Raw genomic sequence first — 12468 nt, 5'->3', positions numbered from 1 at the left:
CTGTTGCGACAGACATTTCTGACGTATGGCAGGAAAATGTGACGTTGCAACAGAAACATTCTGCAGCAGGACCAAGAGCTCATGAAGTTCGCAACAGAAACCGTTCTGAGCGACAACAAAGAGTTCTGAAGTCGCAACAAATACTTATATCGTAACAACGATCTGACGTCGCAACAGGAACTCTCTGTCGCGACGACAGACTCTTTCTGTCGCGTCGTTAGAATGTGCGACTTTCTATCGTAACGACATAAGTACGACGTCGCGACAGAAGCGCTTTCCGTCCGGCGCTTAAAAGTTTACGTCAGTTCACATTGGAGGGTACATTGTACTTTCTCTTTACGCGGAATTCAAAGGTGCGTCTCTGAATCCGGCACTGTCGATGGCACCGAACCGGTATAAAGTCGACGTCGCCTATTGTCCTAATTGTGCCGTGACGACGAGGCACATACAATCGCCCTACCGTGCTTCTCAAAATCCGCTGATCGAAATCATCGCATCTGAGCTGCAGCGGCTGCTTATCCATTTTGTTTTATTTTGTAAGATGTGGCACACAGCTAGTCTGTGGACTGCACGTATTGTTACGCTGATACATTAGTTAATTTGCCAGAAATATTGCATAAGCTTTTTGAAAGTGCAAAAGAAGTTTAGGGTGTGCTATAAAGCTGCGTAAAAAAGCTCTCTCGATTGGGTATCAGTAATCTAACATAAGCGCTACCACGAGGAAACGGTACGCTGTCTAATGAGCACTTATCGACGAATGTTTATGTAGCTATTTTTCACTAAACACACAATCATCACCATCAGCAGCAGCAGCTCATATTTATGTCCACTGCAGGACGCGCTCAAAAGAGTAAAGAGCGAGAGACAGCTGTCGAAATTAGCAGTAACAACCTATACAGCGTCGATAGTAGCACCACTTTTGCTCTCCTAGAGAGGCGCCAGTTCACGTGGTGAAGTGAAAGCTCATCTTACTATAACGTACAATGTAAACACCAACGTCAAACACATGGTCAAAACGTACTAGTAGACACACGTTCGGAGTGGTGCAGTGGAAGGATACTGTGTTTAGACGCGTTAAGTCGTACGTTCAAAATTTCCGCGGTTTTTTCTTTTTTTTTACTTTTCACATTTAACTTTTTTTATGAACCACTAGTCCTGAAGAGCTCTCATCTTTTTAATATAAATATTGATCAAGAACTACACAGAGCGTCAGACAACAGAACGTCAGACTGAAATTTTCTGTTGTGTTTTTCAACTGGGTTACCTCTACATCGTGTATTTTCTCGCTCGTAACGTGCCGAATAAAATCCTATAACCGAGCTACTTGGAATGCTATAAGGCCGTTTTAGCTTGAGACTTTCGAAATAGCATTTATTTTACTCTGTAATGGCAAATGCACTACGTGGAAGCAGCACAGCCAAGTTCTTATAGCTTGCTAAGTTTCCGCTTCCTTTGCAGACGACAGTAACACTTCCAGTGTTATCAACGCTGTTATGTACTCGACCCTGTTCCAGAGATACGGTGAGAGCTGGTGGACATTTAGTCTCATCAGTATACACTATTCCGTAAAAACGAAATTTGGATTGGGCAGTTACCAGAGACGCTCGCTTTTTTTGCAGGTATAGTTGTCACTGTCGCCGACCTCATGCAACAATTAAGAGGCCAGCTATTCGCCTTTAGCTACGAAATTCGCCACGTAAGGATTACGGTTACGCACGCACCCATTCATTTGGCCAAAAGAGAAGAGCGATTGCTGCGACGTACAGTTTAGTGCAAATGATGCTACTTACTACACTTTACATTGTTGTGAGACATGAGTACATAAGCCCTCACGTTGCCTGACCCATCCTCCCCAAAAGTGCACATTGTAGCCCCGGTCCACTGGCGTGCAACGTGTGAAACATAAGGTACCGTTACGTGCGTGTGATGTCGAGACGGTGTTACGGGTCGTGCCGAAACATGGCCTAAAATGCACAATTTATGAGTGTGGCACCAGCGCATTCATACATTTCTGATTTATATATTACATTATAAGGGCCAAATGCATTATACACGCGAGAGACAGGATCATACAAAACTTGGGAGACGCTCAAGCTTCGCATTTAAGAGTACAATGCGTTAGCATATTAGAATATAACGATTCCCGGCTACTGCGGCTTATGCAACCGTAATCTTTACCGGGAAATGCCTGGGGCGAACGCTATGCATGAAGGCGAACTTTCTAGTTCTTTTTTTTTTTCCCGAAGACCCGGTGCCGCCACTCCCGCGGAAGCGCGGGGGCAAGCGCGATCTAGTGGTGATACAAGGAACCGAGCGCCGCTCTGTGATTGGTAGAGCCTCGGCACGCCGCGAGCGCGACTCCCTGATTGTAGAAACGTAGCGCGCCGATCTATGATTGGTAGATAACTTTCGCTCATGGTGAACTCACGGTCAACTCGCAAACCACGCCGATGACACCGGATTTACTGCGCCACGGTGCTGCTTCGCTTCAAAATTCGCCAAGGACACATCTGAACACAATGACGAGCATCTAGTCAGTATAGTTAATACAGCACTCGCAAAACTACGATGGTCTTCCATAATTCCTGCGAGTGCAGACTACATTTTCAGCCGGCAGATGCCAGCGTCAGGGGAGGAGGCGAGAGGAAAGGCAGAGAGGTCAACCAGATATGCGTCGTCCTTGCTACGCTATGCATGGGGAAAAGAGGATGGACAGGAAAAAAAAATACCGAGGGAAGGAGCGGTACGGAAACATTAGCAGTGCGAAATCAATTATAGAACAAATTTGTCTACTGGACGGAAAGCGAAACTTGTGGTGATAGTTAATGTTTGGCAAAATATAAGAAAGAGACAAGGTAAACAATTCGCGAACTCAGCTGCGGGGAAATGTTCAGTGGAAGATATATCAACCGGCAAATAATCGCTAAGATATAAGTGACCACAGACTAAGACTAGATTTGTTAGCCGTGACGCTTGCAGTATTGTTATGCTTGGATCATGTAAAACAAGCGAATAGATTCTGAAACTGTTGCGTTATTTACTACGGCTCTTAATGTTCCCATTACGGCATAAAATAATTTTCGTTCAGGATGTGTTAAACTCAGAATGACAGAATAAAGTATGCAGTGCAGAACTTGTCACATTATTTTTGTAAAGCAAGTGTGCCGAGAAGCCAACGACTCGGATGCCGCATGCCTTCCAGGAATGTTTAGTATAAGTTTTCCTAATAGAAAGTTTCCTAGTTCATTCCACTTATTTCGGTAAATAATTTAACAGAGCTTCTTTCTTTCCTCATCATACGTATTGTGCTTGTGTCACCTTATTCCGTTCAACACCGGCGGTCACCAGTCACACACTGCCTACGTGCTGTAGTAGTAACACAGTACTGCAATGATAGTATTAAACAAATCATTGGGCACAAGGTACTAGCGCTCTCTGATGAGTGTTTACAAGCTTTTGTGCCTCTTCATGAGACCTTAATGCTGAGGAAGGCACTTGAGCCTAATAAAGTTACATGCAAAGCACTGTTTGTTTTAAATTGCCAATTTTATTTCATTCAAACGGCATGGTACCATTTTCTTCTTTAAAGCACCTTTGCATGAAGTCTGCAGAACACTCATTCGGCTCATCACTATGGAAACTTTTGCTATATGTTAGTTCTTAATGAATTATTCACTGAACCATGACAACCATGTTGCACCGAGACACTTGCCAACTCTCAGGAGTCTCGCATAACGCATAGATCGGGCAGCTAACAGCATAATAGAATGACACTTCGCGCTACACTTAACTTTACGATTCGAGCACTTATGGTCTCGGTCGTTAGGCTTATGGTTAGGCTGCCCTACACAAACATTACCAGCATTCGAACCAAGAAATATAATTTTGACCTTCTTGAATCGATTTCTCACTGTCGCATAAAAAAAAACAGGAGTACAGTAAATGCACATTTAACACCTCATACATCTGGCTAATCTTTTCTAGGTGGAAGAAGGCGTGAAGTCGATGACAACGATACTTTTTTCGAATGAAACAAGCCAAGAAAAGAACCTCTTGGACCTTGCCGGCTTGAAGAAAACTGTGTAAGTCAAAGATCGGATTGAGACTTGGGACGTACAGAAGATTGCTTATACTTTGACGGACATAGCGGATAGTTGCAGGAAATATCACACATATAAAACAGTAACCACTACTTCCTGAACACACTTAACCAAATAACATAGAACATAGAACAGCTCGAAGTGTACTTGCCGTCCTGCGCAACATAGCAAAGGGTATTCTGTCTAGGCAAGCAGTGCTTACAGCTCTTATGTCAAGGACGACACCCGATGTGTGTAAATTGGAAGGTAACATGTATATTTGAAACTTTGCTTTACTCCGAACGACTGTGTTCTGCCAATCAGGGGAGTTCACTGTGTCGTGATGTGCTCTTTGACCCTTCTAAACTGTGACTGAATAACATGTTCGTGAGATCACTCACATCCATATCGTCAATGATCACGTCATGCTTCCTCGGGTTGTCCGAAATTCAACCTCTGCTACAGTTTTTTTTTTTTTTTTTTGTGGACGCAGTTCTCTTTCCTTCGCTTATTCAAACAACCTCTGTCTATCATATTGAACCTATAGTCTGCCATGTGCAGCATATACCCAACGACAGCAAAGCTAAATAAGTTAAGTACAACATTATACACATGGACGCGACAGTCGTTGCATATCTGATAATTCTGCGTAAAGAAGGGGGCACGTAAAGAATGCGTATATAAACTGGCTCCTATGAGAGCATAATAAGGTATTACTACAGTTGAAATGGGCTCCCACCTGCTGCATTGTTGTAATAGGCGGACACGTGAAGCTATTGTCGAAGGAATCAAGGCACTGTAAAGGATCTGAGACATTTTATGACAAAATGATGCCGAGAATATTTTAGCACTGCATCTGTGGTTTTACCAAAAAGCGATTGCTATATTTTGGAATAATCTGACTAATATTGCATATTCCCAGCTGCTATGTGTGTTTAGCGCGCGCCGAGCAAGCATTGTTTTTTCGAAAATAAAAATTTTAGTTCCCGGTAGGCCCCGAACTGCCATTTTTTGTCTCGACGCGCCGTTATGCTTTTTGCTAAATTAACATGAACCACAGATGTGGACGTAAGCCATAAATCTGATAAGTTATTTATCATTTGAAATAATCTTATTGTCTAAGGCATTACAGAGAGGAGTGGTTTCGCGTTCGCTTTATTACAATGTTACATGGGCAGCTTAAAGGACGAATGATCAGGATTGCTGGTGACCGACGCTGAAGGTGGTTCCATTCTGACGTTTTCTTCAGTGGGAATGAGTGGTAGTAAGGGTTTGTTCGGCAACTTCACACCTGTACACATTTAATGCAGTTTTATGTAGGTTATACTAAGGCAACATATGTGCAAAAATGTTCCGCTGTAAACATGTTACCATGTTAGAAGTAATGGGGAATTCTTGTTTTCTTTCGAGAGGAAGTTTTCTGTCTTCAAATATAGCTTTTGTCCGAAAAGTAATGTTAGGGATTATAGTGTGAAGCGACTATACGTCACAGCGTGCTAAGACCGGTTGGGTGTGGTGGATGGGGAAATCAGCTTACACTCACGTGGTTTCTCAGTCGTCTGCGAACATTTGGAGAGCAAGGACAAACTTTTCCCTGAAACTCGTTTTTATTTCCCGTGCAAACGGTAATGCACCGGTCGTTGGAGTAAATGATTATCATCATGGTTTGTGTGAAACTCAGCAAGTCCGCAGTGGAAACATTTCCTATGATAAAGACGGCCTTAGGTGATAATTGTTTGTCGGAACGTCAAGTCTACCGGTGGCACAAGGTCTTTTAAAATGTCGTGAAGAGAGCGATGAAGCCCGTGCCGGACGGTCATCAACGACCATCACCAATAAAAACGTGACGCGTGTGAGAGATATTTTGAACGCAGACTGTCGTTGGAGTGCCCGTTTAGTGGCACAGACATTAAACATTCTAAAAAGTACTGTTCACAAGATTTTGACAAATAATTTGCAGATTTGAAAAGTGTGCGCCAAGATTATGCCTAAAGTGTTAACAGATGACCAAAAATTGCGCCGAATCGAAACGTGCCTCGAACTTGGAACCTGTGTGAAAGTGACCCCGACCTTTTTGACAGTGTCATCATAGGTGACGAGTCTTAGGCGTTTGAACCGACCCCGAAAGAAACAAAGTGCTGGGTGGCATGCCTCAGCGTCCCCTGGCAAAAGAAGGCCAGAATGAGCAAGTCAAAGATCAAGACCATTCTCATTGTGACATGAGAATGGTCTCCGACATCAGGAACCTCGTCCATCATGAATTTGTACTGCAGGTACAACCGTCAACGCCAAATTATACGTGGAAGTGCTCAAGAAACTCAAACTAAGGGTTCATCGTATCCAGGCTGACACCATGGGTGATTGGAAACACCGCGACAACGCGCCAGCCCACACCGCCTTCCTCATGACCCGCTTTCTCGTCGATTCAAAGGTGCCAACGGTTCTCCAGCCACCCTATATACAGTATTGACGTGGCTCCCCCAGACTTCTTTTTGCTTCAGCGTTTAAAAACTCCCACGAAAGAGCATCATTTCAGAAAATTGACAAAAAGAGGCTTGCACCAAGGCTCTAAAGGACATTCCGGAGGAGGCCTACCGTGGCGCCTTCGATGCCTGGAAATCTCACTGGAAGCGATGTATCGACGCAGTAGCAGCATATTTTAAAGCACTTTAATGTATTGTACTGATCTGATGAATAATCTTTTTAATCGACTCATTGACATTACTTTTCGGACATACCTGTATAGCTGTGGAAACATTTCGACAAGTAGACAGCAGTGCAGCTACAGTGTTCCAGAACATGCGGTGCGACATCAGGTGGATCCCATTAAGAAGAGCGAAGAATGTATACACTCATTCTTTATGGCTACATGGCAGAATCTGAAGCACAATATACTTGCGCAGTGCAGAAGCTAAATCGAATAACTGTGTGCGCTTGTGCAAACACAGCTCTGTCAACGCTCCTCGATAACTTGAGCATGTCCTAAAAGCACGGAGGCCAGGCAGACAGTAAACACTTACGTATGCAACTGTACTACATTTACCTGCGCTTCTCGTTAACCATTTTCGAACAAGAAAGAAAGGAAAAAGAAAGAAAGAAACACGTGCTCCGTTTTCGTCGTTTATTCCTTTTTTTTCTTTTTTAAAATTTTGTCCCATATTCTAGGCCCAGAAATACGGCTACATTAGTTACGAACTTAAACGTTTCCTTGTTTTTTTTTTCACAGGATGTAATTTTGCTGACGTTCGACACTCCCCTAAAAAATTGTGTAAAATAGGAACTAAAACTAGCTGCGAACGCATAAGCACGCTCTAATGGCGATAATGCAATTTCAATAGTGTTAGTGCAGTCTACCAGTTAGAGTAATACACCTTCAGTTTTATCTTACATGGCCATTGTAGAAGTTATAGAGCACTCTTAAACTATGAACTGAATTTCATGAAGATCAAAGTGCTGCAAGCTGCTTTCCTTGGTTAGAAATCTTGAAAATCTTGTAGCTTGTATGTCTCTGTCCAGGAGGACCAGGGTTGCGCTGTGAAAGACATGTGCCTTCGAAAAAAACAATGACGCCGACTTTCCAACTCGGCATCTATTTCTCTCATTCTATGTTTTTCGAATAGATGTAGCACGTCTTAAATATTTTTTAGTGTATTTCAAGTGTCGCGACAGCAGTTGCACATTTTAACATCCTTGTACTCGTAAAAAAAACCTAACTCCGCAGAAGGACAATTTATCCTCACGAGGGCAGCATCCATGTCGCCTGTTTTACTGCTTCTCAATTTTCATGTTTTTTTTTCAGTTATTCTTTCATCTGGATGTACGGCAACAGCCGTTGATGTTTGAAATCGCTGAAGTATTTTAGCCATGAGGATCACGGCATGTTATCAAGCACAGATTAATGATTTTATGGAGTAGATTCTTATTACGTCTATGTTGATTATTGTGTGATTTTTGATCTGTCCTGAAGCACGTATTCCATCGTCACCGTGATGGTATTTGTGGTTATAACAATGGGAGGAATGATGGCTGGCTTCACGCTGGGCTTCGCCAACCACTACGGCCACGCATCGCCCTTGGAGCGGAACACGCTGTCTAATGTAGCGGGATATATTCTCGTCCTGTACGTATTCATTGTTCCATGCCCTGTGACACATCTAGACGCATTATACAGCGCACAGTTCTGAAAGAATACCTGCACTGCCGTTCACTTATGTAAAAAATTTCAAGAGCAAATTGTAAAATGAATAAATTGGAAAGGCTCCTTTTTTCGAATTCGAGTCTGTGTGTTGGAAAAATAACGTAGCTTGTTCAGGCAAAAAAAAAAAGAAAAAAAATTGTGTGTATCACTACAGTTATTGCAGAGGTTTATCTGAGAGCTTTAGATTTTGGGGACGGAAGAGGCTTGCGTTTTGCTTGAGTACACAAGCATATTTTGGGTTCTTGACTGCGCATGTCGGCTTGCGCTCCCTATTCTAAAGTTCTCTAACGTTATATATTTATTGCTGACTAAAAGGGTCTTGTATTTTCAATTCCTGTTTGTAAGTTGCTTAGAGCTATCTGAATGTAGTAATCTGTTTCCTTACTCTTAAAATTAGCGTGTGTATCACCTCTTAAAAATTTCTACCTAGATAATAAGGCTTAACAAATGGCAAGGACGAAGCACATTCATTCACGTTCGAACCACCCGCATTTTGCACTGAGGCCATTTTCAGGCAGATATGATGATCCTAGAATTGCGCTATCGTTCTTATGAACCATTGGCTAAAAGAGTCCCGTGATTTTCTTGGGGAACATATAAATGTGTTATTGCGGCGGTTGTGTTTGTCGTCATGCCACATGATTCTGTCGTTTTATTGGCAAATGCTTATGCGCTAAACTACTATAGATATGCGTACGCGAAAGCCGGTATTGAAATGCTCGTTGAGTGCATGTACTTGAACGCTTTAAGAGCAGCTAAATCTAAATCAAGACTAGCTTGCCCGCTACTCAAGTGTCGTGAAACTAAACTGTGGTGTATTTCGTTTCATTTTAGCACAAGCCATCTCATGGTGTTCGGCAGCTCCCTGATGCTCTTATCAGCAGGCATTTTTATGCTTATGGGTTGCATAGGCGACATCTACCTTTGCCGCGCACAGCGATCATACTACCAAGGCGACGCGGAACCATTAAAGGACCTGGTCAGTGGAATGCACTCTGGTAGTCTGTGCATAGGCTGAAAAAAAAAAAACGTGAACTGAAAAAATGAGTGCAATTGAATACTACATCGTTGTATCACTGTTCACACTGGGCGAAGGTCCGCCCAAGGCAAGCATACCTGCATTAATCTTATGGTACTTCTAAATATTAAAAATATTCTACTATTAAAGCCATAAAAAGACATTGCCTATGCATATATACACCTCCTACTGCGCTTCATAATTTGCTTAAGATTGCTCCTGATCAGCACTGTGAAGTAACGTATTTTCTATCCTGATACGCTAATAAGCCACTTCACTGATCTACCTAAAGGTGCGCTTGCCAATTAATGAGTATTTAGGCCACTCTACACTTTTATTAGTTGCACTTTTATACAGAAAAACAGTATCTCTATATGTTGATGAATAGCATATCAATCAAGCTATCAATTTTCGTGTTTCTTTTCCTTTATTCTATAGACCATATCTCTGCTAATGAATGCCACGGAAAGTCGCCACTACGTGATGAAACTTCTGAAATACAGCTTAGTTGAAAAGTAAGTAGTCTTTTAGCGTGCTGACCCGTTTTAGTCCCTGCTTCTCATTTCTGCATTTTCTCCGTCTTCGAGTTTTAGAGGACACTTCTGCTCCCAGCTGTATCTTTAACATGATATAATTCTGATGCAGTTCATCAGGGGCCCAATTCAGCTCACCGAAAACTTTTTTTCAGCATATTTATTTTATACTCATAACCATGAAAAACGCACTTCTCCTTAAGGGATTAATAATTTTGAATTCTTAGGTGAATTTTGCAAAAATTAGTGAATGCGGACTCCATGCTGCAACTCTATACAGGAACTCTATATGAAAACATCGACTATTTCATTCCATAGTCATGTAAGTGTCATGGATAAAAGACTACTTGCACTCCCGGCCACACTGTATATCAATAGAGGATGTCGGCTCGGCCCCTGTTCCTGTAGGGTCGGGCGTTCCACAAGGGTCGGGTGGGGCCCGCTATTTTCCTTGGTATGTATAAAGGACGTTGGTAATCAAGTATCCGTCAAAATTAAGCTATTTGAAGATGATTGCATAATTCACCACAAGATTGATAACCCTCACGACCAGGTCCTATTGAATCACATAGAAAAATGGTGCGAGACCTGGCAAATGAAAATTAACCTAGAAAAAACAGTTCTCACGACAATCAGTAGAAAGCGCTTACCGTTACAATGCAACTGCTTTTTAAATGGAAGCTCACTATCTGAATTAAAAAATTATAAGTATTTACGCGTCATATTTACCTCGGATCTTCGGTGGAACGAGCATATTTCTTACAATACGAAAGAAGCAGTAAGCAAACTTTGGTACTTGAGACGAACATTGCGACAGGCACCGCAAGATATTAAACTGATGACATATAAAACGTTCATCCGATCAATCATAGAATATGCGTCAATAATGTGGGACCCGCACAGGAAAGAAAATATTGTCCAGTTAGAAAGTATTCAAAGAAAATTGGTCAGATTTGTTTACAGTGCCTACACCTGGCACGCATCTGCTAGGGCCTTGGTGAAAAAGGCTGAACTCGATTCGTTACAGTCGCGGCGCCATGCTGACCGGTTACAGTACCTGTACGTACGAAACACAGGCTCTCACCATTCAAAAAAACTGCGAGTCTTTCATTGTCGAACCGATATCTTTAAAAACTCGTTCTTTCAGCGATCGGTGCGAGAACGGAACATGCTTCCCGCCGACGTTGTGGAATGCTCGTCTTCGGCTGCTTTCGTTACAGCACTGAAAGCTCATCTGTCGACATATTAGTCAGAAGACATTAGTTCTTTTTTTTTTGTCTAGATGTAAAGATTTCTTTTGTTGCCTTGTAAGCGTATGTTTTTACCCTGTATGTTTTCCGATGTGGGTCCATAGCCTCCTTAAATCATATTCTCTGGGACTGCGCTTTATATTCTCTACGCTTTAGTTTCGTTCCCGAAGCGTCAAGCGTGATGTCAAGCAAATAATCATGATGCTAGAAGCAGCCATGATGTTACAGGAATATTGCGGTACCTAGCTCCGTAAAATCAATCCAGAGAAATCCACTACCGCGTTCTTTGTGACCCGTGAGTTCTAGTGGGTCATTAAACACGATGATCGCATTGAGGTACATCGAATGCGCAAGAAAATCACCTATACATCAGAGCTAGTCCTGTCTCTCTTGCCTCAGTAGCACTGCGTCTCACTAAATGCAGAAAAAAGTTTCGTCCAATTATACTTATAATAACATTTATTTCTTTTTAATCGCAGGCACTGCAGAGAGCATGTTGGGATTGGCGCACTGGCAGGGATAAAACCAAAGGACCTCGAAGCCGCTCTCGATGCAAGTAGCTCGAAATCGTTCACTATACAATAAGTATCATGAATCGGCCGCACAGTACCGCGAATAGCGCCAGGAGTTCACAGAATTCCGTTCGCGACACGTGTATACACTCGACCGCTCGAATGGGAAGGGCAGAGTTGATGATGGCATCAACACCGTAAGACACGCTTTAATAATATTTACTGAAGCACTTCACCTCGTCGTGCTTTCATACGCTTCAACTATGAAGAACTATGAAATCGATGAGCTAAGTATTCTCAAATTATTTCCTATTTACTTGCAGACGCATTGGTATAGTACGGTATGGAATAAATCCAAGCTAATTTCTGGCGTCATCTGGTGCGGTTTTGTGTATATGCGACTGGCGTCGAATACGGTCATTCCTTATCATTCGCTATATGTGAATAATTTTTCGCAGCGTGGACTCAAACTATGTGGCAACTTTACCAATCTGTCCGTGTGCCATAGAAATAAGTGGCGAAGAGCTCGGAGGCCCAAATTCGCAAACAATAATAAACTACAATTGGTATGGTTTATACAGGGTGTTTCAGTTTAGCTGCACCAAATTTTTAAAAAATTGCCTGTGGCAGATAGCACAATTATAATCCTTGATCTAAACTCGATGAGGTGGCCATTACTTCCACGGGAAATCCAAACGCCTAATTGAATAATTAGCGTAATTAGACTAATTAACTTTTTAATTAATTATTTGACGGCACATCTTTCAATCTACGAATTACAGCCGCTGAGTTCGCAAGGCGTATCCACTTGGAACGAATTCTCAGGACTGAACCAGTTTCGAGGTAATAGTTTTCAATGTGTTCGACGAAATGGATGG

At 42.3% G+C, this 12468-nt stretch overlaps 1 protein-coding gene across 1 annotated transcript; it reads left to right on the top strand.

The window, feature by feature from the left end:
• Nucleotides 1–2583: 2583 nt before the first annotated feature.
• On the top strand, nucleotides 2584–11663 carry LOC125947505 (uncharacterized). Its single transcript, XM_049672332.1, has 5 exons — nucleotides 2584–2743; nucleotides 3985–4082; nucleotides 9112–9256; nucleotides 9734–9810; nucleotides 11558–11663. The coding sequence occupies exons 1-5, from the start codon at nucleotides 2618–2620 to the stop codon at nucleotides 11661–11663; spliced, it is 552 nt and encodes a 183-aa protein (XP_049528289.1). The 5' UTR covers nucleotides 2584–2617.
• Nucleotides 11664–12468: the final 805 nt, after the last annotated feature.

This window comes from Dermacentor silvarum, chromosome 8, assembly GCF_013339745.2.
Source record: "Dermacentor silvarum isolate Dsil-2018 chromosome 8, BIME_Dsil_1.4, whole genome shotgun sequence".
NCBI lineage: Eukaryota > Metazoa > Arthropoda > Arachnida > Ixodida > Ixodidae > Dermacentor > Dermacentor silvarum.
The sequence above is the reverse complement of the archived record's forward strand: the minus strand, read 5'-3'. Positions and strand labels throughout refer to the sequence as shown.

Bases quoted from the DNA above. Each gene is read 5' to 3' on its own strand.
- LOC125947505 (XM_049672332.1), top strand. From the start codon at position 2,618: ATGCCAGCGTCAGGGGAGGAGGCGAGAGGAAAGGCAGAGAGGTCAACC. The intron at 4,083-9,111 runs GTAAGTCAAAGA...GTTTCATTTTAG, and splicing joins GCCGGCTTGAAGAAAACTGT to CACAAGCCATCTCATGGTGT. The intron at 9,257-9,733 runs GTCAGTGGAATG...TTTATTCTATAG, and splicing joins CGGAACCATTAAAGGACCTG to ACCATATCTCTGCTAATGAA.